The following is a 27745-nucleotide window of genomic DNA, read 5'->3' as shown; positions in this document are numbered from 1 at the left end:
GGCCGGGTCATACCTAAGACTTTAAAATTGGCAATCTAGTGGCTGCTCCGCCTGGCGTCTGGCATTATGGGGTTAGTGCTAGGACTGGTTGGTCCGTTGTCAGAATAATGTGACTGGGTGAGACATGAAGCCTGTCAGTGCTGCGACTTCTGTCTTGTGTGTGGTGCACGTTAAAGTGTCAAAGCAGCACCGCCCTGATATCACCCTTCGTGGTGGACTGGGCGTTAAGCAAACAAACAAACAAACAAAACAAACAAACAAACAACTGCCTAGTTTCAGTGACCGTCGCCACATGGATTATTTTGGATAATCTTAATAATGACATCGACGAGGTGATTCTTGCAAACATGGCACACACAAAAAACTAGTTTCCAATGCAATGTGTGCTTGTAGGTTAATGGCACCATCTTAAATTGGTCTTGCAAGTAAAATATCACTCGACAAAACCGACTCAGTCGCAGCATCGTAAATCCTGACACAAACACGAAGATAAAGGTGAAATTAACATGAATCAGGTATAATTTCAAACACACATCATAAACGAATAATAATATACTTTGATGGAAAATTCTGTTAGTAAAAGAGATAAAAACAATGTATGTAGGGTTAGATCACCTGCGGCAATGACCGACAATTAATCAAACAAATAAGACTCTGAAGAACTGGAATAGGATTTTCGGTACTTTCTGTTTTGCTTTCCCAGATTTGTTTAGTTTGTCCTGTTTTCAACTCTGTGTGTGTGTGTGTGTGTGTGTGTGTGTGTGTGTGTGTGTGTGTGTGTGTGTGTGTGTGTGTGTGTATACGAGGCAACGGTGGCGCCTGATATTTGTACTGACCGTGCGTGTGTTGCAGCTGAAAGAAGGGGACATCAGGGGCTGGGTGCACACCAAACTGTCGGGTTTCCTTCTCAGGGAACAAGCCTAGACTCTTCCGGCGCCACACCAGCCAGCTGTGACACTACACAACACCCAACCATCTCTCCTTCTCGGCCGCTGCACACGTACACTTTACAGTTCCACATCACTGTTTACTTGATTTAAACACTATTGTAAATAAATGCCAGTATTTGCGAACTACACTGTGCATGGTATTTTTGATAAATTTACGAGACCGGGCAAGGTATGATGAGTTACTTCCACTTTTGGCGTCCATGCACGCTAGCTTCACCCGGTTTCAGGGCCGCGTAACTGCTTCAAGCATGTGTGTGTCCTTATTTGTAATGGTCGTAGAGCAACAGACTACTGTATTGAATTACAAGAATGTTTGTCCGTCAAATGTGTATAACTTGCATCATAACTTATAAGGTTATAGTATTCCAAGAATGACTCAATGAAACATTATGACTGCTGCCTTCCATCTGACTCAAAGTAGCGAGGAGACTGGCTCCGCACACCCCTAAGTCACTGTTGCATTAAACAATCGAACCTGTCTATAACGACCAACCAAGGGACTAGCCAACAGTGGTTACAATCTTTTTATAGATAGGTGTAAAGGGGAATTAATTATGTCAGGACAAAATTCGTCAGATTTGTTTGGTCAAAATGGGCATGATATTAGTAAGAAAAGGTTGTTACCAGGGCGAGTTTGACTGTAGGCCTATCTAGAGAGCTCGCAATGATTTGTCAGTTGCGTTCTTAAAAGTAGCGCGTTGATTTTATTTGGTAACAACATCAGTGGTGGTTACAACAACTCCACCACCAACACCACCACCACCACCACCACCAACAACAACAACAACAACAACAACAACAACAACAACAACAACAACAACAACAACAACAACAACAACAAGAGACAAGAGACAATTTACTGACGCATGTGGCGACACACGCCATGTTGGGAATATGATGAATCTCAGGGGCGGACGAGGGGGGGGGGGGGGGGGGGTTCTGGGGTTTCCGGAAACCCCCCCCCCCCCAGCCAAAAAATAAAAATATTTGTTTGTGGTTTTTTTGGTTGAGTTTCAATTTTTGGGGTATTAATCAGTGACAAAATCTGCTGCCTGAAACTGGTAATGATCATCCTCAGAATGAACCAGATTGCACCATTTTGCATCTTTTTTTCAAAATTTTCCGGGGGGGCATGCCCCCGGACCCCCCTAGCAAGCTAGGCGCTTCGCGCCTTCACACCCATATCTTCACAATATACTTTTGGCCCCCTAAAATGAACTGATCCGCCCCTGAATCTGAATAGTCTTGTCAACTATTGTTAGAAATAAGTGTAAGATTTTCAACCCTACAGCTACCATGTTCGCAGTTTGCTGGGAAAGTACACATAATCCGTCACAGCAAGAAAACCCATTGTCAAACACGGGTATTCGCCATGCTTGTCCATCGTACAACTAGATGAAAAATGCACAAAACTGGGGCGGTTCGAGTGTTCTGACGATACAGTACGGCGAGAACCAAGTGGAGGATGACAGCAAATATATATTTCTGCGTCAAGAACCAAACACTGATGCACACTGGCAGTTGAGCGGGAACGCTCATGAACCGCTATTACAACAGCAGAACTGACCAGAATCCACGTGTAAAATTTCATATAAGATCTGCCCAGTAGTTTTCTGGGAATCGCTCTACACACACACTCACACAATGACACCACCAACACCATCGCCACCACCACCACCCTCGTCTCGATTCCCAGTCTACTGGAATATATTTAGTCAAAACTTGTTCAGATGTTGATGAATAAATCAATGAGAGAGAGAGAGAGAGAGAGAGAGAGAGAGAGGAGAGAGAGAGAGAGAGAGTTCTCCGAATACCAGTTTGTATCTAGGGTACTTACGATATTGTTTACATTTAGTCAAGTTTTTATGACATTTTTTTCACGGACAGACCGGAATCGAGACGAGGGTTGTGATGTATGTATATATGTACGTTTACGTGTGTGTGTGTGTGTGTGTGTGTGTGACGTGTGTGGGTAGAGAGAGAAAGATTCTCGGAAAACTACTGAACCGGCAGATCATCATGAAACGTTACAAGTGAATTCTTCCAGATAAAATTCTCAGACGTGACTTTTTTTTTCTTCCGATTTATGTCTTTGATGACGTCATATCCGGGTTTTTTCTTCATTAGTCTGCCAGCGGAACGACATTCACATGTGGATGTAGCAGCGAGTGTTGGTACGGGGCGGGGTGAGAGCATATACTTTAGCTGGGACAAGGAACAAGAGTCGGGACAGGCTACCAAAAAAAAAGAAAGAAAAAAAAGAAGCTGAAGCTTTTGTCAAACAATCTGATTCACGGTCCGGACTATGGGATTGCATTTCAGCTCGAATGCTTTACCGTCAACTAATTCATTATTTTTCTCATTACAGTTGTAATTAAAATCGAATTGTCACAACCAGATCCAGTTATAATGACGCATTGCATTCTGTATAATCTCCTGAATCCCAAATTATGTTGTTTTTGGTTTAGAATACAAGCTCGAAAATCAGTAAAATCCCTTTGCAAATTAGGTTCATTTGTCTTGTGATACCGGCCTATGATTTACTAGTCATAGTGGGGAACAAATGCAGTACGTGTGTTCAGTTTCATTCTGTAAGACCCACAGATTGATTAAAAACGTCACGTGCTCAATGACTTACTAGAGGAATTTAACGTCCTCTCAGGACCAAACTGGCCTATCCGGCTTGGGACAGGTAGGGGTAGACGGCGGTATGCTACACAACAAACATGCAAACAATGAACACGTACATATACTCGGCGTTTTAGTTCTGGAAAGCTGTTGTTGCTGGTACGGTATTTAATAGGGCTGAGCGTGAAAATTTTGTTGGAAATCGTTAAACTTAGTTTGGGAGAAATACGGTCGGTTTTAAATGTGGAATGGACCGTCAATTTTGTGTAGCCTACGTGTTTGCTTTATATATAACTAGAATGAATACCCGCTTCGCAATTCGCCGGGTAGCCGGCTTCGCCGGGAAGAAGTACTTAGCCGAGAGCCGTACGCCGGCTTCGCCGGGTCCGAACAATGGACCCGCCAAGCTTAGGTCCCTCCCAGATTCGTGGAATGGGAACAGCACGAAAATGATTCAGTGGCCATAATGCCATTCCTGACCATATCGAGTCCCATCCTTGTCGACGAATGTAACCGTGTTAATCACCTTTGGAGTCGAACTCCACTCAAACAGGATTGAGCAATTTATAGCTTATCTGTAAGCCCTTTTGATCTGTTATGGCTTTTCAAAGGAAGGCCGTTACATACAAATACACAAAAGCCGCCAGACCACATCACAAACAGAACTGAACAATCCCCAGGTGTTGCTCACATAGAGAGAGACACACACACACACACACACACACACACACACAAACACAGAGAAGCCGTATCTATAGAGAGATAGATGACAGTGTATTTTTCGCGTGGCTATAAATTGATTCGACCTTTGCACTTTTACAGTGAGGATAATTTACAGGTCCAATTTACGTTCTGGACACTGCGGTGACCTTCTAAAAATAGTAACAGAACGCCGGGAATATCCGAAGACGCCCCACTCATACTATAGTGCACCATACGAAGGAAGGGAGGTAAACGCTGAAAACCTGGAGAAGATGAGAAGATAAGGAAGAGTTACTTATAATGGTGAAATGAACACAAAAACCAAAATCGGTTCAGCGCTGCGCGCTGAGAGCACGTGTTGAAATATCTCATCGATGATATTGTGTCCGGGGTGTAGCTGAATACGGTGTCCAAATTTGAAAAAGATCCACCGAGAACTTTGGCTTTGGTGTGTCGGTATGGTGGCCCGGGTAGCTGAGGTGGAACCAAAATAGCTGAGGTGGAACCAAAATCGGTTCAGCGCTGCGCGCTGAGAGCACGTGTTGAAATATCGACCAGGTTGTGTCCTGTCCCGGGTCTACCTGAATATGCCCACCAAATTTGAAGCAGATCCATCGAGAACTTTGGCCGTGCATCGCGAACTCACAGACAGACACACACACACACAGACAGATACACAGACAGACACACAGACACTAGTCGTATATATATATAGATAATATACAGTCGAACCTTACCTTGCAAGTAAGTTTTTCTTCAATAATTTCACCTCTCCATAGCGACCATCTGTCTTTATTGACCACTGTTGGTCGGTCCTTTGTATTTTTCATTATGAACAGGTTGGACTGTAGGCCTATATTATAATTTGTTTCTCTAAACAAGAAGAGCAAACGCTCGATCGAGTCACTTTCGCAGTTCTGAATATTATATGAGGCATCAGATGGACAGGAAGAAATTGCTATTCACAACACAATGAGTCACGTTCACATAAAATTTGAGCCCGGTCACTTTTATAGTTTCCGAGAAAAGCCCAACGTTAAGTTGTGTGTTGCCGAACAGAAAAGGCTAGTTATCTCCCTTGTTTTTCTGATAACGTTCGTAAAAGGCTACAGATGTAAATACTTTGATGTAAAGAATAATCCTACAAAGTTTCAATCACATCCGATGAACTTTGTCAAAGATATAAAATGTCTAATTTTTCCTTTGACGCTGACCTGTGACCTTGAAAAAGGTCAAAGGTCAACGAAACCATCGTTAAAGTGTAGAGGTCATTGGAGGTCACGACTAAACAAAATATGAGCCCGATCGCTTTGATAGTTTCCGAGAAAAGATATAAAATGTCTAATTTTTCCTTTGACGCTGACCTGTGACCTTGAAAAAGGTCAAAGGTCAACGAAACCATCGTTAAAGTGTAGAGGTCATTGGAGGTCACGACTAAACAAAATATGAGCCCGATCGCTTTGATAGTTTCCGAGAAAAGTCCAACGTTAAGGTGGTGTCTACGGACGGCCGGCCGGACGGCCGGCCGGCCGGCCGGACAGACTAACACTGACCGATTACATAGAGTCACTTTTTCTCAAGTGACTCAAAAACTAAATAAATAACTGACTGAATACATAAATAAATACATATTACAAACTAAAAAGCTCATAAAATAATGGCTACGTAAATGCTCTGTTTTTCCTATAGCCTGTAATTACTATCAAGCTGTACTCTGACGTACTGACCGTGTTGATTCTCAGACCGTCAAGCTGACCAGCGGACGGCGCCGGTCAGTCACTGCGGCTTTCTGCTACTGCTGCCGTCTGCCCGCGCGGCCGCTCCGCGGCAATCTACCAAACCGCTCCTTTCTCAGTCGTCTGCTGCGCTCATCGACCCATGCAACTTGAAATTTTATGAAAACAGCACAGCAGAGCGAACGCCAGGTATGTAAAAAATAAAATAAAATATGCAACCTTATTATGTTTTGTGTGTGTTTTACTTCGTCAGTTTACCCGGTACCCCCACCCTGAGCAAGCAAACATAAGAGCGCACAGACAGCGAGCGCAGGAAAAAATCAAAGCCACTCTGTGCACTGACGTCAGGCACTGTAGTCACGTGATCACGCAACCTCCATCACGGTGCGTCATTTGTCCAATATGGCGGCTCCTGGTGGTACGAAGCCACAAGCAGGCAAACACTCAGAAATTGTACGAGGACAAGTGTTTGAGGTCTTTCCTAGGTATACAAATCTGGCATACATCGGAGAAGGTGCCTATGGCATGGTCGTGTAAGTATTGTGCATTTCAAATTTTATATTCTGGACCAATACAGGCGTGGAATTGTTGCAACACACATGCAGTGCACACGGAAATGCTCTGGCGGCTCTGTTGTTGTTAATTCCTAACCAGGTGCTTCTTTTTGTTTTACTGGCAAATATGTGACGGCCAGTTGTTTATCGTGTGTCTTGCAGTTTGTAAATTAAACCCTCATCGTCATTCATTGCATCTGCTGTGACCATGCGATGACAAATGTGTTATGTTTAGGTTGGGTGGGACTGAGGAAAACTAAAACTGGGTCTCCGGGTACAAACGAGGTCACAGCATTTTTGAGCATTCTCAGCTAAACATTTACAACTAATGACTGGTAGTCTGTATTAGTGAACATTCATCCTACATGCTATCGAAAAGATTTGTTTTCATCGTTACTTATAATGAGAATTTTGTCACTACCATATTTTTTGCACTTGCAGCCCTTCTGGAACCAGAACAGCATGCAGGTGTTCCACTTGCAGACTGGCTGGTGTCAGTGGTGAATAGGGTAGTTAAATAGTGCAGATGCAACTTGCAATGGGGGTTATATCTCCTTGAATAACTTGTCATTATTTTATCATGTATGTTTTTTTAGGGCTGTAAATACTGCAATATAAAACTAAGTTCTCTGAAAGAGCTCCACTCCCCTTGTACACAGAACCGTGTGCAACTGCAAAAAATCTCAGTAAAACAAAAGCATGGGAAACGCCTCCATATTATTCTAGTGAAGCGAGAACAAGGCTTAGACTGTCTCACAAAATTAATGCGAATATAAACAGTAGTAGGAAGAGAAAATATATCGTCTTTTATCGATCATTCAAAGAACACTGGTGAGTGATAACTGATATATCGGACAGGAATCATTGAATTTCAAGGTGTACAGTTTATTTTCTTGTCAAAAATTATACCCTTGTACTTGTAGAGCATTTTATTGTTACCCCTTTAGTCGCCATATTTGTCAAGTATTGTGCACCACCACATATACATGTATAGATTGTGACCAGCGTGAGAAGTTTCCTGTCTTGAGTTCTTCACAGAAATTGTGTGCAAACTGCAACTGTGGAGATTAAAAATTAAAAACAAGTCGTATGAAGCAAAATTAATACATTTAGTCAATCTGTCAAATACAGGGAATGAAATTAACAGACTGCATTTTTTTCTCACCAAAACATTACAGCTTTGTCGTCCGCGGCAATGCGATGAACAAGTGCAAATAAAAGTGTGCAAAAAGTGACAAGCCAGAGTAGCGCTTAACAATCACAGGAAAACCCGTTCAGAAAGTGACAAGCTAGTGTAGTGCACTAGCGCAAAGCGCTTCGAAGGAAAGCGCGCTTTTCTATATATATATATTCTTTTCAACTTTCTGAGCATGTTTTTTTTATCCAAGCATAACATTATAAGATGTTTGGTGGCTTGTTGACAGACCAGCTTTTTTGTTGGTCAAAGGGGACCATATCGTCTTTTGTTTCATTTTTATCGACCAAGGCCGAAGGCCGCGGTTGATAATATGAGACAAAAGGCGATATGCTCCCCGAGGACCAACAACAAAGTGCTGGTCTGACAACAAACTACCAAACATCGTTTTTGTCATCATTTTGGTTGTGCAACAAAATGCACAATAACCCACAGGGAGACGAATTTTTAGAATCCAACTCCGGGCCACAAAGCATCGTCACAGTAGCACGAGATAACACGTCATTCGTCAAACTTGTATGTGACGTCAAACGTAGCTTGTTGACGCTTTTTCTCCAGTCTGAAAATGTACAGAGCTGCGATCATACCTGTGAATTCAGTAAGTGTTGAGCATATTTCTTTTCTTTTAAGTGTTTATGACTTTTCGTTGTGGATTTTGCGATTACAGAGATAAGTTGCAAATTGACCATGAGTCGCCGCGGTAATTATCAACATTGATTGGGTCTTTGAGAGTGAATGCTTACAATGTAACAATCGTTGTCCTCGGAAACACAAATCCAAAGCCACGATGATGGTTCCACACATCAAACAATCAGCCTGATTGGCTTTTACTTTGACAATCCACGTTTCACATGAAAGCTCAAACCCATTCACCACCTCGAGTTATTGCATGGGGAACGTGAGATTTATTTACCAGGTGTTTGTGAGTGAAAATGATGACAAATCTATTTTGTCATCATTTTCACGAGTTTTCACCTGTGAAATAAATCTCATGTTCCCCATGCAATAAATCCCCGGTTACCATAGTTGCAGGAAGCAGGTTATACAGGGATAATCAAAAGCAAACCCAATAGAAATGCTCTGGGATTCTTCTGCTCTTTTCATTGGTGTTTCCCCAGACCTAAACAGACGACACGACACTGCTTTGCAAAGTTCCAAAAACGAACTGGCAAAAGTAAACAAAAAACCAAAACTACTTCATGAAAGGTCATAAATTCATCACAAACAAATGAAACCTACCTATATGTTTTGTCTTCTTACAAAGTTAAGGAGTGCGAGTATCTGTGTTTCGATACACAGACGTTCGGAGAAAAACGAACGTCAAGTTCAAGTCAAACCAATTGACCCCTGACACGCACATTTTGACCCGTGCACAAGACGTCGTATCGATAAACGAAGCGCAAATAAGAAATAATCCCCCCCCCCCCCCCCCCGCAGGTTAGGGGGAAGAATTTACCCGATGCTCCCCAGTAAGAGGCGACTAACGGATTCTGTTTCTCTTTTTACCCTTGTTAAGTGTTTCTTGTATAGAATATAGTCAATTTTTGTAAAGATTTTAGTCAAGCAGTATGTAAGAAATGTTAAGTCCTTTGTACTGGAAACTTGCATTCTCCCAGTAAGGTAATACATTGTACTACGTTGCAAGCCCCTGGAGCAAATTTTTGATTAGTGCTTTTGTGAACAAGAAACAATTGACAAGTGGCTCTATCCCATCTCCCCCCTTTCCCCGTCGCGATATAACCTTCGTGGTTGAAAACGACGTTAAACACCAAATAAATAAAGAAAGATAAGAAATAAAAATAAAAGCAAAGAAAATAGCAACAAGATATGCAAACATCTAACAAAGCCGAGCAAGCAGAATGACAGGTCTAATGAAAAACAAAGAGGCTGTGAGTCGGAAACAAGATCGCGATTCTTTCCTTCGCTGCACAACGCAAATCTTCTGTGACCTTTGACCCAACGTACCTTCCACATTCGATCACTAAGCTTAATATTTACAACTGAAAGCCGAGGGGGTGGAATACCAAGATGAACCTACAGAACTATATGTGCATCCTCAAACCTGACATTCATCCCAACATTTTATGAACTCAAAAACACAGAAAGTTGCTTTCACACGCCAGCTTTGATTGCCAGTGGTTATCAAAACGGAACACGTGTGATTATCAAAACGGAACTCGTGTTTCAAAGCATGGCTCCCTGTGTTGATTGTGCACTTATTTTCTCACTGCCAAAATGATGACAAAAACGATGTTTGGTGGTTTGTTGTCAGACCAACTTTTTTGTCGGTCCTCGGGAGGCATATCGACTTTTGTTTCATATTTATTGTGACCGCGGCCTTATAATATGCTCCCCCTCGGACCAACAAAAAAGCTGGTCTGTCAACAACCCATCAAACATCTTATAATGTTTATAAATGAAAACAGGAAATATTAAAGACTGATGGAATCATTTTTTGATCGATTACTAACATTTTAGGTTTTTTTTCAGAATTTTAATGACCAAACTCTTGGTTTAATTTTAAAGCTTCCAAGCTGAAATGCAATCCCATAGTCCGGGCTTTGTCAACGATTGCTTGGCCAAAATTTTCATAAGTTTTATCGAAAAATGAGGGTGTGACAGTGCCGCTTTAACTTTCACAAAAAGTATCCCTGATGTAAAACCGTGGATGGATCTTTGATGATTGACAGGGTGGTTTAGCTGGGAACGAAGGGTTCTTGTTTTTTTACATTTTTTTTTATCAGAAAGTTTGAGAATGATTATATAACTGTTTAATCTTGCGTTAACTCAAAAGTTTCAATTGCTTTGTCTCTTGCAGATCGGCTACAGACAATGCCACAAAAACAAAAGTCGCCATAAAGAAAATTTCTCCATTCGAGCATCAGACATACTGTCAACGAACATTACGAGAAATCAAGATACTCAACAGACTAAAACATGAAAACGTAAGTTGAACATAATTTTTGTTGCTTTTATGCACATTATATCTGGTGTGTATGAACTGCGGGAGGCATTTGTTTGTCGTTACAGTAAAGTTCAAGAGGTGGTGTGTTTGATTTCTTTGTGTACTTTAACTTCTTCCTGTAACTTTTAAATTTTAGGTGTTTTTTGATGAACCTAGACAAAAACTGAAATAAGTGATCGTGCTAGCCGTTTCCAAGTTTATGTTTCTTTACTTGTACGATTCCTGGCTATCAGTGTCACAGAAATGGGTCGCTCTTTCAGTTTTACACCATCCAGTTCACTGTTTGTGTCTGCCATCCAGTCAAATTAAAAGTCTAACACACAGTGGTTACAAAAATGTTATATTCATAATTTATATATCTTGGTGGCTCACTTTCTTGCTGTTTTAATTTCAATACCTGTACTTTGATATATTTTGACCAGTGTTGTGTTGTTTAGTATTAAAAAAAGACAGGAAACAGAACCTTTGGGAATAAATATATATATATATATATAATATGTATTTGTAGTTTTGAAAATAAATATGTGCATGAGTTACATGTGTGTAATGTTACAGTTGCAAACACTGCATTTTTAGATTTTAACACTAACAGTTGCATGTGCTAGGCTCAACAGTGAGGAAGATAAAATAGTGTGATACATCTTGCATTCATTTTCAAAGATGACCCTTCACACTCTGATGAGATGCCGTCTGGTACCCGGTAATCACTAATGTGCAGACATGGGATTCTTCCGTAAAATTACGGAATTCCGTAAATTTTTAGGCTCCAGGGATCATTCTTGAGATTCGTGCAAATCCGCTGAGAAAATGTTGGGGTATATGTAGGTATAGACCCAAGTTTTTCGGCCGGTCCGCTGATCGCGACGCTCCATTCCATACTATTCTTGAACGGTTGGTTCCTAAAACGGTCAGACTGTTGCTGGTCGATCCGTATGGGAACGCGCTCTGTGTCTTTGTCTCCTACAGTCACCGTTTCAACGTAGCTATCGGGGATTCAGTATAAGCATACCGTATGAGAATGATTCGGCGCCATTTTTACATCGCTTCGAGCCACTTGCCAAAATGATGAGGAAGCTAAAGCGAGACGAAACCGTTCTATCCCGGGAAATTGACCAGCAGAAGTACAAGAAAAATCTCTGGAGATTCGACTGGCTCGATGAAGTTGTGTCATTGAGCTGGAAATACGTGAAAGGCCAGAAGACACAAGACGTGAAACTGAAAGTTGGCGATGCTTTTGCTAAAATGAACTTGCCGGGAAAAGCTCAGTGCACTTTGTGCAACGATGTTAATGTTATCAACTACGGTTCCAATGGAAAAACTGCCCTCAAAAGCCACTTGAAAAGCAACAAGCACCTGACTATCCTGAAAACCCAGTCGTGTAATCAGTCACTGGGGTCGTTTGGCACCGTCAAGGTAAGAACATTGAAACCACACCGTCACACGCCACCACCCCCCCCCCCCCATCCCCGCCTCTCTCTCTCTCTCTCTCTCTCTCTCTCTCTCTCTCTCTCTCTCTCTCTCTCTCTCTCTCTCTCTCTCTCTCTCTCTCTCTCTTTCTCCTCCTTATTTTGAGTCTTAGCGTAAAATTAATTTGAGAAACATGGGAAGGAAGAGAAAGGGAGGGCTATGATTAAGCTGAAATATGCATTTCAGGGCCATTTTTGTGTGTCTAAAACACTAAAAACCTTCAGCTTATGGGGGCTTCGCCCCCAGACCCCGACCAGGGGCGTTGCCCCTGGACCCTACTGGGGGCCTTCTGCGGCCCCCAGACCCCCACCTTTTTTTCCCTTAATTATCACTTTTTCGGAATCCCATGTCTGATGTGTATTTCCGCTGATGCTGCAGACATTAATAATGTGGTCAATATCTCTTAATCTGCTACAGTAGGTAAAGTACATGTAAGACCATTAACAACATAAGCTTCGCCAAAACATTATTGCAACAAATTTCACACCCAAAATGAAATAAAAGCATTAATTCTCCTGTCATTTCATTCAAATTGTATATGCCAGTTAAGGCCATTCACTTGACTTTCTGGATCATCTTTTGGATTAAAGATTTCGTTTACAGGGATCAAGTGACCGCCGCTGAAATAATTCAGACTTGTCTTTTTTGCAAGGGGTCTATTCAGTTTCAATTTTGAACCATTGAAATTTGGCGTAAGGGGTCAAATGGTTCGTTCCGTCCTCTTAGGATGAGCAATGTGATGAGTGGTTAAAAGGTACAAGACGAATGCTTTTGATTAGTGTTTGGCATGCACTAAGGAGTAATTTGAGCTGGTATTGACCATGAGGGGGAGGTAATAGCCATTTTGTTAAATCAGAGATTGTTACTGATGTTATGAGAATTCTTCACATTAGTGGGTGTCTTAGTTATAAATAAATAATCAGGCGTGAGAATTTATCTTCCTCCTTTTCATTGCATAAATTCCTTTTTTACTCTACAGTACTGTTTTTTTGTATAAAACTTTGAACTTTGTAAATTGTGAATGTGAAGCAGCAAACGCCACTCTTGTCATGTGTGAAGCAATGCCTTAATACTTCTTTTAATTAAGAAAATATATTTTTTTAACAGTCTAAGCAACTCGTGAAATGTTGCCGAAAGTTGAAACTCTTAGTCTACTTTTTGGCAGTTTTCTATTCTCATCTATGTGAATCTCAATAGTACTTCGAAGGTTCTTGTGGCTGTAAGGAATGCTACCAATGCTGTATGTTTTCTTGTGTCAGGTTGAGATTGTATGGAATCTCTGATCCATGGACAGGAATTGAGTAATTATGTAATTGTTGCTTTGTGTCGCTGATAACAGTTTCCTTCCCTGCCGGTTACAAAAATAGCTATTGTTATTGATTGACTTTTCTTCACACGCAGCCATGCTCAATAATTCTGCAGCCTAAGCTTTTCACACTTCTGGTGTCAATCGTTCTGCAAGTTTAGCAGCATACATCTCATCGATGTCTTTCGCTGAATTTCATGTGCGCGCACTGAGGCTTTTCTCAGGCTCGCCTTCTGGTAAGATTGTAAGCCAAATTCTTGATAGCCTTTACTTTTGTCTTTTGCTAATTTTTTTTTCTAATGGATAATAGAAAATTAGGTTTCAAGTTTTCAGTTTATTAAACTATGATGTTATTGCTTGTCATTGGAAAACTTGTGAGCTAGCAATAGATTAAAAAGAATAGTGCAGGGATGTTACTATTGTTAGTAGGATTTACTTTCTTCACCAAATTTGCCAAAATGGCTGTTTTAAGGTTCAGCAATTTTCAGAAATCTGGGGCAGTCCTTGGCGTCACCTTTTTTTTCGTCCACCATGAAAAAAAAGTTTGGCAGGTCTGTCAAAATAATGACAAAGTTTTTCGAGATTTGAAACAGCCTGGGCATTGTTTTTCTATAACAACAATTTCAACCTTTAATGCTAAGAGTAAGACTAGAGGGTCCAGTTAAATGAAGGCACATGTGAGTCTCTTAAGTGACATCAATTTATTGGGGCTAATTGCCAAGATTTTGCCGAGGACACTGAAATATGTCAGCCGGCTGGTATTTACCCATTCTTAATTAATCTTATGGATCGATGTGGTACTTCTTGGTGATATGAGGTAGGAGTAAGGAAACACTGAGTTTGTATCTCCTCTAACAAATCGTAGTTGTAGGGATTGTTGGAAAGAAAGAGTTTCACGCATACAAGACAGTTGCGGAGAGTTTGTATTGAGAATTGAGAAGAAACAAAGGAGTGGAGGGAAGCTGAGATCAATAGATAGTTTCATGGCCACATCCCTGTGTACCAGCCCATAAACTGCAGCCAGCCAGCGCTCACAGACACCTGGGCCCAGACTTACGCAATATACAGGGGTCCATTCAAGTCTTCTAGGCTGATACTGCTTCTGCAGTCCCTCACTACTAATATCCCCTTTCTTCTGCTCACAAGTCTATGTTACTGTGTTGCTGTTCTTCAGTGCTCAGTGAGGAATACCCTAACAAGAACATGAGTTCACCTCAATGAGCTGATTTCTGTCACAGCAGAGAATGTAAGTCCCTGTCAGGATACAAGAACCCCCAAGCGCTGACCCTCCCCCCCCCCCCCTCCCCCTCCCCCACTTCACCAGTTCCCATTCCGTTTTGACAGTGTCTTTGCTTTGAGAGAGTGTGGCAATAATAACTACTGCCACATACTGCACTGGCCCGACAGTTCATGGACTGGCTGGACGGGGCTATTCTTAGCACCACCTTGTTTACTTCCAATGCAGACAGAGGCTGGTAATAGAGACACGGGCCTGGACACTGGGGACATAGATGCCTGACCACTGGCTCCTATTGTCAGGAGGAAATTGGCCTGCGGACGGGATGGAATGATTATGTACAATTTCCCTCATGGTGCCTTCTTTCACACAAATACATAATCGCCAGTTTAAACAGTTGCAGACCCCACCAGGCTCAAAAAGGCTATTTCTGTAACTAATTCATACATGTTCTGTCCATAATGATAAAACAAAAGGGTGGTTATGACTGGTCAATGTTTCTTGCACTTAACTGGCCTCATTCATTCACTATGTCATGGATCAATGCATGGCTCATACTGCTGTTGAAAATAAAAATTAACTTTCATTAGCTTTACTGAAGTATTCAATCTCTAGCTTTGTGCGTGGAATCTAGGTGCAGGCAGGGAGCGTGGATCAACAATTAGTAGTCATCTCTGTTTGAGTCACTCCAAAGCCAATGTTTACAACTGTGCCTCTGCAACAGTAGCACCAGCAAGGCATGAGAAAAATGCGGAGATAGAAACAAAGTAGCAGAATGATCTCTGGCAATCAATTTTCGGTCAACCGTAACTTTAATGGGACTTCAAGCTAAACTAATGGTTAATTACGCGCAGTCTCATGCAATTGTGATTGGTCGTACTGGCTCTTGCTGAAAAGAGAAACCCGAATGAAGAACAACAAAAGACATGGTAATTTAGACACTTGCTCTTCTGGGCTTGCTGATTTGTTTGAACCTGAATTGACAAAGATATGCAGGAGAGTTCATATTTCTCCAAAAATCAATGATGCACAGCTTTTTTCTCACTCATCACTCAACGACCAACCCACCCTTCTTTTTATTCATGTATTTATTTTGTGTGTGTGTGTGTGTGTGACTTTTTGACTCACATGCGAAGCAAAAGTGAGTCTATGTACTCACCCGAGTCGTCCGTCCGGACGTCCGGAAAACTTTAACGTTGGATATTTCTTGGACACTATTCAGTCTATCAGTACCAAATTTGGCAAGATGGTGTATGATGACAAGGCCCCAAAAAACATACATAGCATCTTGACCTTGCTTCAAGGTCAAGGTCGCAGGGGCCATAAATGTTGCCTAAAAAACAGCTATTTTTCATATTTTTCCCATTTTCTCTGAAGTTTTTGAGATTCAATACCTCACCTATATATGATATATAGGGCAAAGTAAGCCCCATCTTTTGATACCAGTTTGGTTTACCTTGCTTCAAGGTCAAGGTCACAGGAGCTCTTCAAAGTTGGATTGTATACATATTTTGAAGTGACCTTGACCCTGAACTATGGAAGATAACTGTTTCAAACTTAAAAATTATGTGGGGCACATGTTATGCTTTCATCATGAGACACATTTGGTCACATATGGTCAAGGTCACTTTGACCCTTATGAAATGTGACCAAAATAAGGTAGTGAACCACTAAAAGTGACCATATCTCATGGTAGAAAGAGCAAATAAGCACCATTGTACTTCCTATGTCTTGAATTAACAGCTTTGTGTTGCATGACCTTGGATGACCTTGGGTCAAGGTCACATGTATTTTGGTAGGAAAAATGTGTAAAGCATGTGAGTCGTATGGGCTTTGCCCTTCTTGTTTCTTCATCTCCCTAAGTAAGGAAATAATTACCAGCCCTCAGTCGTTTTTCCACAGGCAGGTGTTGGTGTTGTCAGTACTGTTAGTGATGGGTATTGGTATTATTGATGCAAACAGCTGGCCATGCAGAATCTGTAAGTGAAATGAATATATTGATGTCGCACGCTTTCCTTCTTTGCCATGACTAAAGCAAACGTGTGCAAGATTGTATGTTATCGGAAAAATCTCCACTCTTAACCCACCAGGCGGCACCATCTTTCCCTGTCCTGGTGTTCAGTAATTGTCACCGTTGTTCCTGTGTCTGGCATGGTAGGACATTGTGATTGTTGTGCTTTCCTCCGTCCCACCACTAACTGCAAAGGACATTGCACAATATTGCTAATCAGAAAAACACGTGTGGGAATTCTGGGGTTGTGTTTGGATAGGCTCACACTGCCCTATTCTGATCATCGGGCCATATTTCGCAGGAAGTTGCTGAATATCCTTTTCATATTTACAGTAATAAAAGATGCATGTTTCTGGTTTATTCGACGTGTATGAAGTACTGTGCACGCATACCTGGCCAGGTTTGCTCCATGACTGGTCGACAGACGATGCAATTTGCACATTTTTGTTCTTACCGCGTACCGTACATGAAATACATTCAGTGGGAAATCCAGTTCTTTAACAAACCGTACAAAATTCAAGTAGCTGCATTCTAGCAGACGCTCTTTCCAGTGTTTAGCACAGAATCAGCAAACTCTCCTTTCTCTTTGCAACGTCCATTGTATGCAATGTTGAAATGAAGTTACCGGTCTGAAACATTTAGTCGTTGACTTTCTTCTAAAACAATCCTTGTTCTCTTATCCTCCACAGATTTACCAAAGTCATCATACGCGAAATCACTATCCACAGCAGAAGTCAGACTTCCGAACAATAGATAGAATAATACGTAAACAAGCATGCTACGTGACATCATATAAAACCTGGTATATTGACCTAATGCCAAACGTCCCGTTATCTCGTGTCTTCTCCGTGGGTTTTTCAATGTTCGTTGATTTCTGTGGATACATGCGCAAGGTATGTGCACACTAAACTGTCATCTGCAATAGACAACATGGGCCATTCTGGTAGTTGTTGCTTATTGAACTTCAAGGCAGGTCCTCCTGTGTGTGTGTGTGTGTGTGTGTGTGTGTATGTGTGTGTGTGGAAGAGAGAAGAGAGTGTAAGTCTTGTGTGTGCTTGTAACTGTAAGAGAGAGAGTTAGTGCCCATTGTCATTATTGATTGCAAGAGTGCTGCCTGATATTTTCAGATTACAGTGGACAGTGGTCAGTGCGCATGTTTAGATTTAGTGGGAGGCATGGAATGTGCCAACAACATTCCAGCCTGTGGGGTCCAGTCTGGAACCTTTCCTCCCAGGCAGCTTAAAGAGACCCACACTTCTAACCCCAATCTTAACAATACTGTATTGTTAATGCAGTGTTTTTTGTGTAATATTGTTTGATCAATGCTGACTTTAAGATTTGTAGAGAGAGAACAAACATTGATTGTATGATTTGTGTGATAAACTTGTGGATAAGCTAACACTAGCTTTCAGTCTGTCTCATCGAAGTCTCTGTCTCTCTGTCTCTGTCTCTGTCTCTCTCTCTCTCTCTCTCTCTCTCTCTCTCTCTCTCTCTCTCTCTCTCAGCCACACACGCGCATCCCATTAATCATCTTATTTTGGATGTTCTAATCGGTTATAATTTTGAATGTGTTGCAGATCATTGATATACGAGACATACTGCGTGCAGCCTCACAACAGGAGATGAAAGATGTGTATCCTTGCCTTGCAAATTGTAAATTACTGTATGTTGTGTGACTTACTCAAGTTGTCCTGGAATTATCAACAGCACAATAGAACAAGAAATTCCTCCGAGGTAGGAAAAACACCCCCGTCCTTACCAGAAGTCAGAAGTCAGAAGAGAGAAAGTCAGAAGTCAGAAGTCAGAAGTCAGAAGTCAGAATGTAAACACAGGGTCCATTGCGAAAGGGTACGTCGAGGTAGGAAAAACACCCCCGTTGGTCAAAGGGAAATAACCATTCTCACTGCCACCAACTGAGAAGGTTATTTCCCTTTGACCATTAATATGTCACTCTTAATCTTAATCCACCAATAACTCCCTAACCGTGTGTTTGACTGGTCCCAATTTTTGTAAGGACCGTCTCAGGAATGTATAGAACCTGTTCACCAAGTTTGGTGACGATCGGTCCATTCATTCTTGAGATCTATATGCGAACACAAACACACAAACAAACAAACAAACAAACAAACACATCCAGTGAAACCTATACACACCCCTATACCGGGGGTGTAAAAACTGACAAAGCCACACACACAAACATCATACAAGTTGTAGATATATATATGTATATATATATATATATATATTAAAGCTTGCTTGTCTACTGGCACTGCACCCTTCCAGAAATATTTTCTTGGAGTTGCAGTTACTGAGATGCACTTACGTGGAAGAATTTACTTGAATGTGCTCGAAAACATGATTTAATAGTTATTTAATGAATGTGAAGCGTGTGAATGCCCTGCCATTGCAGTCCCATATATATGCTGGAGAAGGTTCAAATATATGTACATTATGAAGAGAAAGTCTGAGAGAATCAGGATTTAATGTAGAGAAAGCCTTGAAATGGAGAGTCTCAAAACAGAGATTTCACTGTACTGCTAATCCTCCCCAGCAACAGTTCTTTCCTTAACAGCTGCCCAGTTACATTGTGCAGTGCTTGATGGAGACAGACATGTACAAATTGCTGAAGACGCAGCAGCTGAGCAACGACCATGTGTGCTACTTCCTGTACCAGATCCTGCGCGGCCTCAAGTACATCCACTCGGCCAACGTGCTGCACAGGGACCTCAAGCCTTCCAACCTGCTTCTCAACACCACCTGTGATCTCAAGGTCTCGCACGCTCACCACCTCACCATTTTACACTTTGACACAGCACAGTAGACACGTTTTAGAAATAACTCTATTGAGTTTATATGGGTTGTGAAAGAGGCATGTGCTTCCTCTACACGTGTTTGAGACACACCCCCTCGCTTGTGACTGGCCTACAATGTTATGTGGAAAATGATGTCAGGAGGGAAAACTTTCCCACGTGACATTACAGGCCAGTCACTAGCGAGAGGGTGTGTCTCAAACACGTGTAGAGAAAGCACATGGCAATATTTGTCCGAGCAAAAGCAAGGGTACTCACTCTTTTAGAACCCATACAAAGCTAACAGTGATTTCCAGAATTTGTGTACCGTATTTGACGGATTACAAGACGCACCGTTTTATAAGCCGCACCCCCGACTTTTAACAACAAAATTGGGACGAGCCACGTATAGGCCGCGTCACTATATTAGCCGCCGTCGAAAAAAATGTAATCAGATCGTGTCAATCTCAAAACAACCAGGCAAACGAAAGTACGGTATTTGGCGAAATCGGCTCCGAGAATAAACAAGTGAAACAAAGAAGAAAAGTGAAAAAGTTTGAAGAAAAATATCCCACACACAATTTGTAACCAACACACATGTAGTCCCGCCCAGAATAGGCTTTTTTTGGATGATTTACGACTTTTGCGCACATTTCGAGCAGACGAAAACACAACATGGCGGCTCTCGCTCCTCCAACTATCGCGAGACACAAAAAAAACGAAATCTCGCGCGCGCGAGATCCTGATACATCCGGTGTTTCTCTGTACGCTATCTTGTCACGACGACTTGTTAACAAACGAAGATTCGCGAAAGAAAGAGAAAAGCGCTGAGTCTTGAGTAGAGAGCTAATAAAGTACCGGTAATCGCTAATCGAGCGAAATGAAAATCCGCGGCGACTTCCATTAGGTGAATGCTATTCAAGTTTAGGTAACGTTTTAGCCGCATCTTTTTATAACCCGCAATGCGATTTTTTTGGGAAAAAAGTCGCGGCTTGTAGTCTGTCAAATACTGTATTTACGTAGACTAACAGCACCAACAGGACATTTTGGTTGTGTTGAAAGATGTTTCTCACTACATATCGGTATCAGGAGTTGCATCTTATTTGGTGGTCCTCAGAGTGTTCGACTTTGCTGGAAAATTCCTGACAGTTTGGGGTGAATCTTGATTTTGTGTGTACCTGTATGTGTTGTGTGTGTGTCTCTCTGGTCTATGATTCTTCATTTTCAAATTCAGCTTTAAGTAGATTTGGTTTGTTTTCAAATTCTGGTAAAGCCAAGGAGATTTTTTAATTTGCACGCAATTTCAATCCAAGGGGCTAGGAAAGAGTACCAAGACCGACAGCTCTCACAAATCTAAAGCAACAAGTGCAAAAGAGTGCTTCACACTCATTGTTACAGTTTTGAATGTTGACAGATTAACACATCTGATAATGACATGTATTTTTCTGCTTTTTCTCACTTGAATTTATGTTCTTTGCGTTTTTCAGATTTGTGATTTTGGGTTGGCACGAATCGCAGATCCAGATCACGACCATACAGGGTTCCTGACAGAGTATGTGGCCACTCGGTGGTACAGAGCCCCGGAGATCATGCTCAACTCCAAAGGATACACCAAGTCTAGTATCCTTGACAAGTCTAAAGCAGTGTCTTTTAGTCAGTGATTCCAGTATTGAGGTTAAGATTTAAGGAAGAACTTTATTTAATGATAGTATTGATTATATCACGTTGATCCATTAAGGTTTAAGATTAGTAAATGAGTATAAGCTAAGATAAAAATGTACTCCTCTTCCCCCAAAGAAACCCAGGAGATCATCTTTTCTTAAGTTACAGAGGTGATGTCCAAGCCATTGTAGTATATTTCTTTTATTTTTTAATTTTTTTAATCTTACAATTACATGAGTTGTGCTACTAATGATACTGTCTGAAAGCTTGTTTTAATGTTGCTGTTTTGTCAGGAATCTCCACAAAATGTGTTGAGAACATGCACTTTGCATTTCTTTTACTATTCCTCATTAAGCGTGTACACTACATTGGGTGTGCACGTTAAAGATCCCACGATTGACAAAAGGGTCTTTCCTGGCAAAATTGCTTAGGCACAGTTAATAATTGTCTACCTATACCCGTGTGACTTGGAATAATAGGCCGTGAAAGGTAAATATGCGCCGAAATGGCTGCAATCTACTGGCCGTATAAAATTTCATCTCACACGGCATCACTGCAGAGCGCCTAGAACTGTACCCACGGAATATGCGCGATATAAGACTCATTGATTGATTGATTAAGCAATTGTGTTCGGATGATGTGTTAGAAGTGTGCAGGCATTTAAGTTTTAACCTTTCTTATATTTTGCAGTTGTGTGCCTATATTGTAATATTTTAACAAGTTGATGATAATTAAGATGCGTTACAGTATGCACTATTTGTGTCCTTAACCTTGTCCAGTCGACGTGTGGTCGGTGGGCTGCATTCTGGCGGAGATGCTGGGCAACCGACCCCTGTTCCCAGGAAAGCACTGTATCCTTTCACTCCCAGCGTATGCACTACTAGAGTTTTTCATCGCTCATATACACCAGCTTTACTGGGTCCAGGAACTTTGTTTATGACTTGTTTGATATCGTAGAAGATTGATTTTCTTTCTCTCTTTGTGTATCATACGTAAGAGGGGGAAGAGAGTGACAAAGACATAGAGTATGTCTTTCTCACTCTCTTCCCCCTTTGGCGTGCAAGCATTTAGGCAGGCTTACATACATAAATCATGGGCACTTAGCAAACAAACTTGAAATGTTTTGTGAACTGGAATGTAACTGAAGTTTTTGGTAAGGTATATATATATATCGTATTTACCTTGCCACAACACTTATAAAGCATAATATGGGAATAGCATGTGAAGCGTTTTGAATGCTCCATAAAGAAGAACTAAACAATAACCAGTTTAGCATGAATTTACCACATATAATCTTCATACAGTGAATGCCTTTGAATACATGTAGTGCCAATACAAAGATTAATAAATGAATCTGGTTCAGGAATGTACATGCTGTGTTGAAATGACTGCAGGCAGTATGAAGGGACATTAGTAAATATTTGTTGAAGGAAACAAATCTAAGAAGTATCATCTGAAAAGAGAATGGCAAGGGGTGGTTGTAGTAATTGCAAAGAGATTGTGAGCTGATGAATACAAGTATTGCAGGTTTTCTTTCAGTTTCACACATTTAAACAAGTGGTAGTAAGAACTGGTTTCAGAAAACAAAATGTAGATGAAGAAGAAGTAAAACACAAAGCCAGGGATCTTCAAATTTGATAGAGTTGTGGAACAGGGATGTGGTTTTTTTTGGGATGGTAATGATTAGGTCATCTAAATCCATATTGTACACTAGGGACAAGGACTTTTATTCTTATACAAAGTGAGATAATGAGCCTTAATTATGGTCAGACTTGGACCAGCTGAATCACATCTTGGGTGTTCTTGGCTCCCCCAGCCAGGAGGATCTCATGTGCATCATCAATGACAAGGTGGGTTGTATACATGTTTAATGGCTTTTGGTCACATTTGTGAAGTCTATTTTGATATAAAGGTACTGCCTTCTCATGTAACCTTCGAACACATGAATCGAAAAACGTGCCCCCGAACCCCCCTAGATAAAAGGGATTTCCTCTTTTTGCATCACAAGAGAGTCCCACCCCTGGGCATACTCAGTCACAGGTTGATAGTATTTGATGTTTGTATTTTGCTACACCTGATTATTGATTCATAAAGTACAGTGTGTTCAATCTCTACATATTTTAGTCTTTGAAATAAGTGTTTATTTTGCTGACTTTATTTTGAAAGGGCTGATCTATACTGATTTCTTTTGAATGAAAATATCTACATGTTCTCAGTTTGTTTTTCTCTTCTTTGACATACATGAGATGTAAGGTGACTTTACATGAGTTGATTTATGAGTAAGGTCTTGGGTTTCAGGCCAGAGGTTACATCCAGTCGCTGCCCCTCAAGGCCAAGGTACCATGGAAACGCATGTACCCCAAGGCAGATGCCAAAGGTCAGACCTGTTATTTAAAAATCCCAAAACAGATAGAATACTAACATTCCAAAATCCAGAATTTTAAAAAAACAGGAAAGGTTAGTCAAAATGAGTTCATTGTAACATTTGAAATTAAAGTCAGCTGGTAATCTTCCAGTAGGTATTAATTTAGTTTTACTAAAGCCTGCTGGGACACAAGTAATGGGTTAGTGCATTTGTAAACAGGAATCGCTTGACAAGTGGCCCCCTTCATCCCCCCCTTCCTCGTCCTGATATGGCTCTGCGTAGTCGGCTGGACGTTAAGCAACAAATAAACAAACAAACAAATTGAAGTCAGGTAAGAGTTGAAGTAGTAGTCTGAAAGCTTGGGGCGCTATTATGTGACCTGAGCATGATTTTGAACTGAACCATTTTTTTGTTCTCTTTAGTTTTCTTTTTGACTCACCTCAGTAATCAGTGAATCTTCGTTATGAGCAGTGGCGGTCCTATGGACGGGTGTTAATGAACAAAATTAACTGGAGGTTAGCTTGATGTTTTTGAAGCTTGACCTTCTAAACTTTGCACACTTCTAGGGTTTGATGATCTCCCGAAATGACCCCAATCTGGTTGAACCTCGTTGTTTAAATTGGAACACAGCTGTGAAATATGCATCAGGAAGATCTTGTTTGTCTAAATCCTGTCATGCACAGTCATTCAATGTTGAAGGTTCAAGTCCAAGGCTGTCAGTACTTGCGTTTATGTGTATGTTGACTTGGCTGTGGGTGACTTTGTGCAGCACTGGACCTGTTGGACAAGATGCTGACGTTCAACCCCAACAAGAGAATCAACGTGGAGCAGGCCCTGGCCCACCCCTACCTGGAGCAGTACTATGACCCAGGGGATGAGGTCAGGCCACGCGTAGTCATCATCTAGCGCTCTCACTTATCCGCCTGCTCTCACACATCAACTGAAAATTGTGTGTCTAGGGAAGGAAAAATTAGTATTGCTGAATAGAGGGCACTTTGTGGACTGACTGACTGACTTATCTATTATACATAAGGATAGAGATTTTAGCCACAGCCTAGTCTTACAACCTGTCCTTACTACATCTAAAACACACGAAAAACATAGTTTATTCATTAGGCCATTGCCCCTTATGAAGGGATGTAAACAAAAAGATAACCTTGAATATAATTGCACTCAACAGGTGCAAAAGAGAGATGCATGATACTTCTACGAGAGAGAGACAGAGAGAGAGAGATGCATAATGATGGAACTTTAGTTTACAAGGATGATGGTTTAAGGCATGCTTTTTTAATCAACCCTTCTTTTACATCAACTACAGAAAGGCTTTTTATAAGTGATCAATAGTCAACAAACAATGGAAAAGCAAACAAAACCTCAAAGATGTTGATTTAAAAACAAATAACAGTACAGTGGTACCTCTGTCTAACGACTTTGAAAATGAAACCAAAATTTGGTCGTAACATGGAGGATTGTTTTGTTATGTCCGGGTCCGTCAGTGATCCGGAATGACATTGGCGTTTTGATTGATGCCGCCAACAAAGTAATGTTATTCTTTCCTTAAACGATTATGGTAACCTGTTTTCTATTCAATTAATTACCCACACAGTTTTCTTGCATTTTAATCAAGCCTTGTAACTACTCGTGGGTTAAGGTTTGAAATAAACAAACTGAGGTCAAACAAAAGCATGCGGTCCCAAAGCATGCACATCAATGTCGATACCAGCTACTAATCATAGTCATACGATACCCAGCAAAGATTTGGTTAAAAACACAGAAAATTGTCCCAAACGCAAGGAACAAAACGTATAAGCCTTTGCAGACGTAAAGAACCGCGACAGTGTGTTGAAACTGATGTAAAATTGTAGCCAAAAGCGTCAGTTTTCACGATGAAACTTGACTCGCTTATTCAAGGGATATAACTGCACTACGGACTGTCCACATAGTTGACTAATTTAGGACATTCCACTACTCACCTTCAAACTTCACTGACGGGAATCTGAGGAGAATTTATTGATTCAATGGAACGCGTGGTTGTATATTGCGTCATTCGGTCATGGATCGGAAAAAAAACAGAACAGTTCCAGATTTCAAAACCATGTTCGTCGGCCGCCATTGTTAGCTAGACCGAAAATGTTTACACGCGCTTTGCATACGTACATCGCAAAATTTTATGACGTCATCACAACTTTCGGTTTTGGTTCGATGTTCGGATTACATTCATAACGTTTCTGTAACTTTGCGTGTTTAAAAGGTAGGAGTTCCTGCACAGTTCTTTGCAAAATGAAGCAGACATCTGGTGAATGACCTTTATCTATTCAAAATAAAGTAATGACCTGAAATAGAAACGGAAAACCATGGCTTCAGCTGTTTGCGTGCCGAAGTGATGTACACGGACAGGATTTCAGCACAGACGTGTTTGTGTCCGTATCGCTGACTCACTCGACTGGAAATATAAGTTAGAGTAAACCAAACCCGTGATAATTTTGGGAAAAGTCGTTATAAGTCCACGTATGGACGGTCGTATTAGAGAGGGGGACGTAATATGGAGGTGAGAAATACTAAGACAAAGAAGGAGAAAAAATCCGTCAGAGAAAAGTCGGTCGTAATATTGAGGGACCCGTAAAAGAGAGGGGTCGTAAAGAGAGGTACCACTGTACATGCCAATAACATGACAACAAAATAGAGAGGGAGGGATGGAACTATAGCACTGCTATGAGGGAATTGACAGTCTCTGTTTATATATTCTAATTCATGCAAGAGGATTGATGGCCTAGTACTATAAAAGAATTAGTACTGCATATTTTACTGGAGAAAAGAGGTAGAATGATGTGCCCAGTGTAGTGATGCATGTACTTGTGACTGGCAGTGTGAATGCAAGTGCTTTACACTTGACTGGCAGTGTGAATGCAGGTGCTTTACACTTGACTGGCAGTGTGAATGCAAGTGCTTTACACTTGACTGGCAGTGTGAATGCAGGTGCTTTACACTTGACTGGCAGTGTGAATGCAAGTGCTTTACACTTGACTGGCAGTGTGAATGCAGGTGCTTTACACTTAACTGGCAGTGTGAATGCAAGTGCTTTACACTTGACTGGCAGTGTGAATGCAAGTGCTTTACACTTGACTGGCAGTGTGAATGCAGTGCTTTACACTTGACTGGCAGTGTGAATGCATGTGCTTTACACTTGACTGGCAGTGTGAATGCATGATTGTGCTTTACACTTGACTGGCAGTGTGAATGCATGATTGTGCTTTACACTTGACTGGCAGTGTGAATGCATGATTGTGCTTTACACTTGACTGGCAGTGTGAATGCATGATTGTGCTTTACACTTGACTGGCAGTGTGAATGCATGATTGTGCTTTACACTTGACTGGCAGTGTGAATGCATGATTGTGCTTTACACTTGACTGGCAGTGTGAATGTATGATTGTGCTTTACACTTGACTGGCAGTGTGAATGCATGATTGTGCTTTACACTTGACTGGCAGTGTGAATGTATGATTGTGCTTTACACTTGACTGGCAGTGTGAATGCATGATTGTGCTTTACACTTGACTGGCAGTGTGAATGCAGTGCTTTACACTTGACTGGCAGTGTGAATGCATGTGCTTTACACTTGACTGGCAGTGTGAATGCATGATTGTGCTTTACACTTGACTGGCAGTGTGAATGCATGATTGTGCTTTACACTTGACTGGCAGTGTGAATGCATGATTGTGCTTTACACTTGACTGGCAGTGGGAATGCAGTGCTTTACACTTGACTGGCAGTGTGAATGCAGGTGCAGTGTGAATGCAGTGCTTTAAACTTGACTGGCAGTGTGAACGCAGTACTTTACACTTGACTGGCAGTGTGAACGCAGTGCTTTAACACTCACTACTGTTGTGCAGCCCGTGGCAGAGGAGCCTTTCACGTTTGAGATGGAGCTGGACGACCTGCCCAAAGAGGAGCTTAAGGAACTTATCTACCAGGAAACACTCAAGTTTCAGCCTGCAGAAGAAGCGATGTCTAATGCCGCCAAAGACTGATCACTACTTCCTTAGAGGTAGTCACCCTCAGTTTCACAGTTCTTGTTTGATAGCCTTGCACTGTGTAGAGTGGGGAGGGGGTGGTTGGCTTCTGCAATGGGAGTACACCATGATAAAGGACACCTGCTGCTGTCCACTTTTCAAGTC

General features: G+C 41.4%; 1 protein-coding gene and 1 long non-coding RNA gene across 3 annotated transcripts in view; one reads left to right on the top strand and one right to left on the bottom strand.

Annotated features, from left to right (window-relative positions):
- The window catches only part of LOC138975955 (uncharacterized), a 149852-nt gene that overhangs the window by 99381 nt on the left and 22726 nt on the right, over window positions 1–27745 (bottom strand). The window lies entirely within an intron of this gene.
- The window catches only part of LOC138975942 (mitogen-activated protein kinase 1-like), a 28085-nt gene continuing 6725 nt past the window's right edge, over window positions 6386–27745 (top strand). For both annotated transcript variants that reach the window (XR_011458820.1, XM_070348716.1), the window contains exons 1-10: window positions 6386–6549; window positions 10584–10710; window positions 18329–18384; window positions 19332–19521; window positions 21028–21160; window positions 21982–22053; window positions 22973–23052; window positions 23501–23579; window positions 24337–24446; window positions 27461–27615. Coding sequence is in view for 1 of the 2 variants with exons in the window: in XM_070348716.1 (XP_070204817.1) it covers window positions 6419–6549; window positions 10584–10710; window positions 18329–18384; window positions 19332–19521; window positions 21028–21160; window positions 21982–22053; window positions 22973–23052; window positions 23501–23579; window positions 24337–24446; window positions 27461–27598 (1116 nt within the window). In the remaining variant the exon portion in view is untranslated. The remainder of the gene's footprint in view (window positions 6550–10583; window positions 10711–18328; window positions 18385–19331; window positions 19522–21027; window positions 21161–21981; window positions 22054–22972; window positions 23053–23500; window positions 23580–24336; window positions 24447–27460; window positions 27616–27745) is intronic.

Source organism: Littorina saxatilis, linkage group LG9 (assembly GCF_037325665.1).
Source record: "Littorina saxatilis isolate snail1 linkage group LG9, US_GU_Lsax_2.0, whole genome shotgun sequence".
NCBI classification, from domain to species: Eukaryota; Metazoa; Mollusca; class Gastropoda; order Littorinimorpha; family Littorinidae; genus Littorina; species Littorina saxatilis.
Note: the sequence above shows the minus strand (reverse complement) of the source record. Positions and strands in the feature narration are given on the sequence as shown.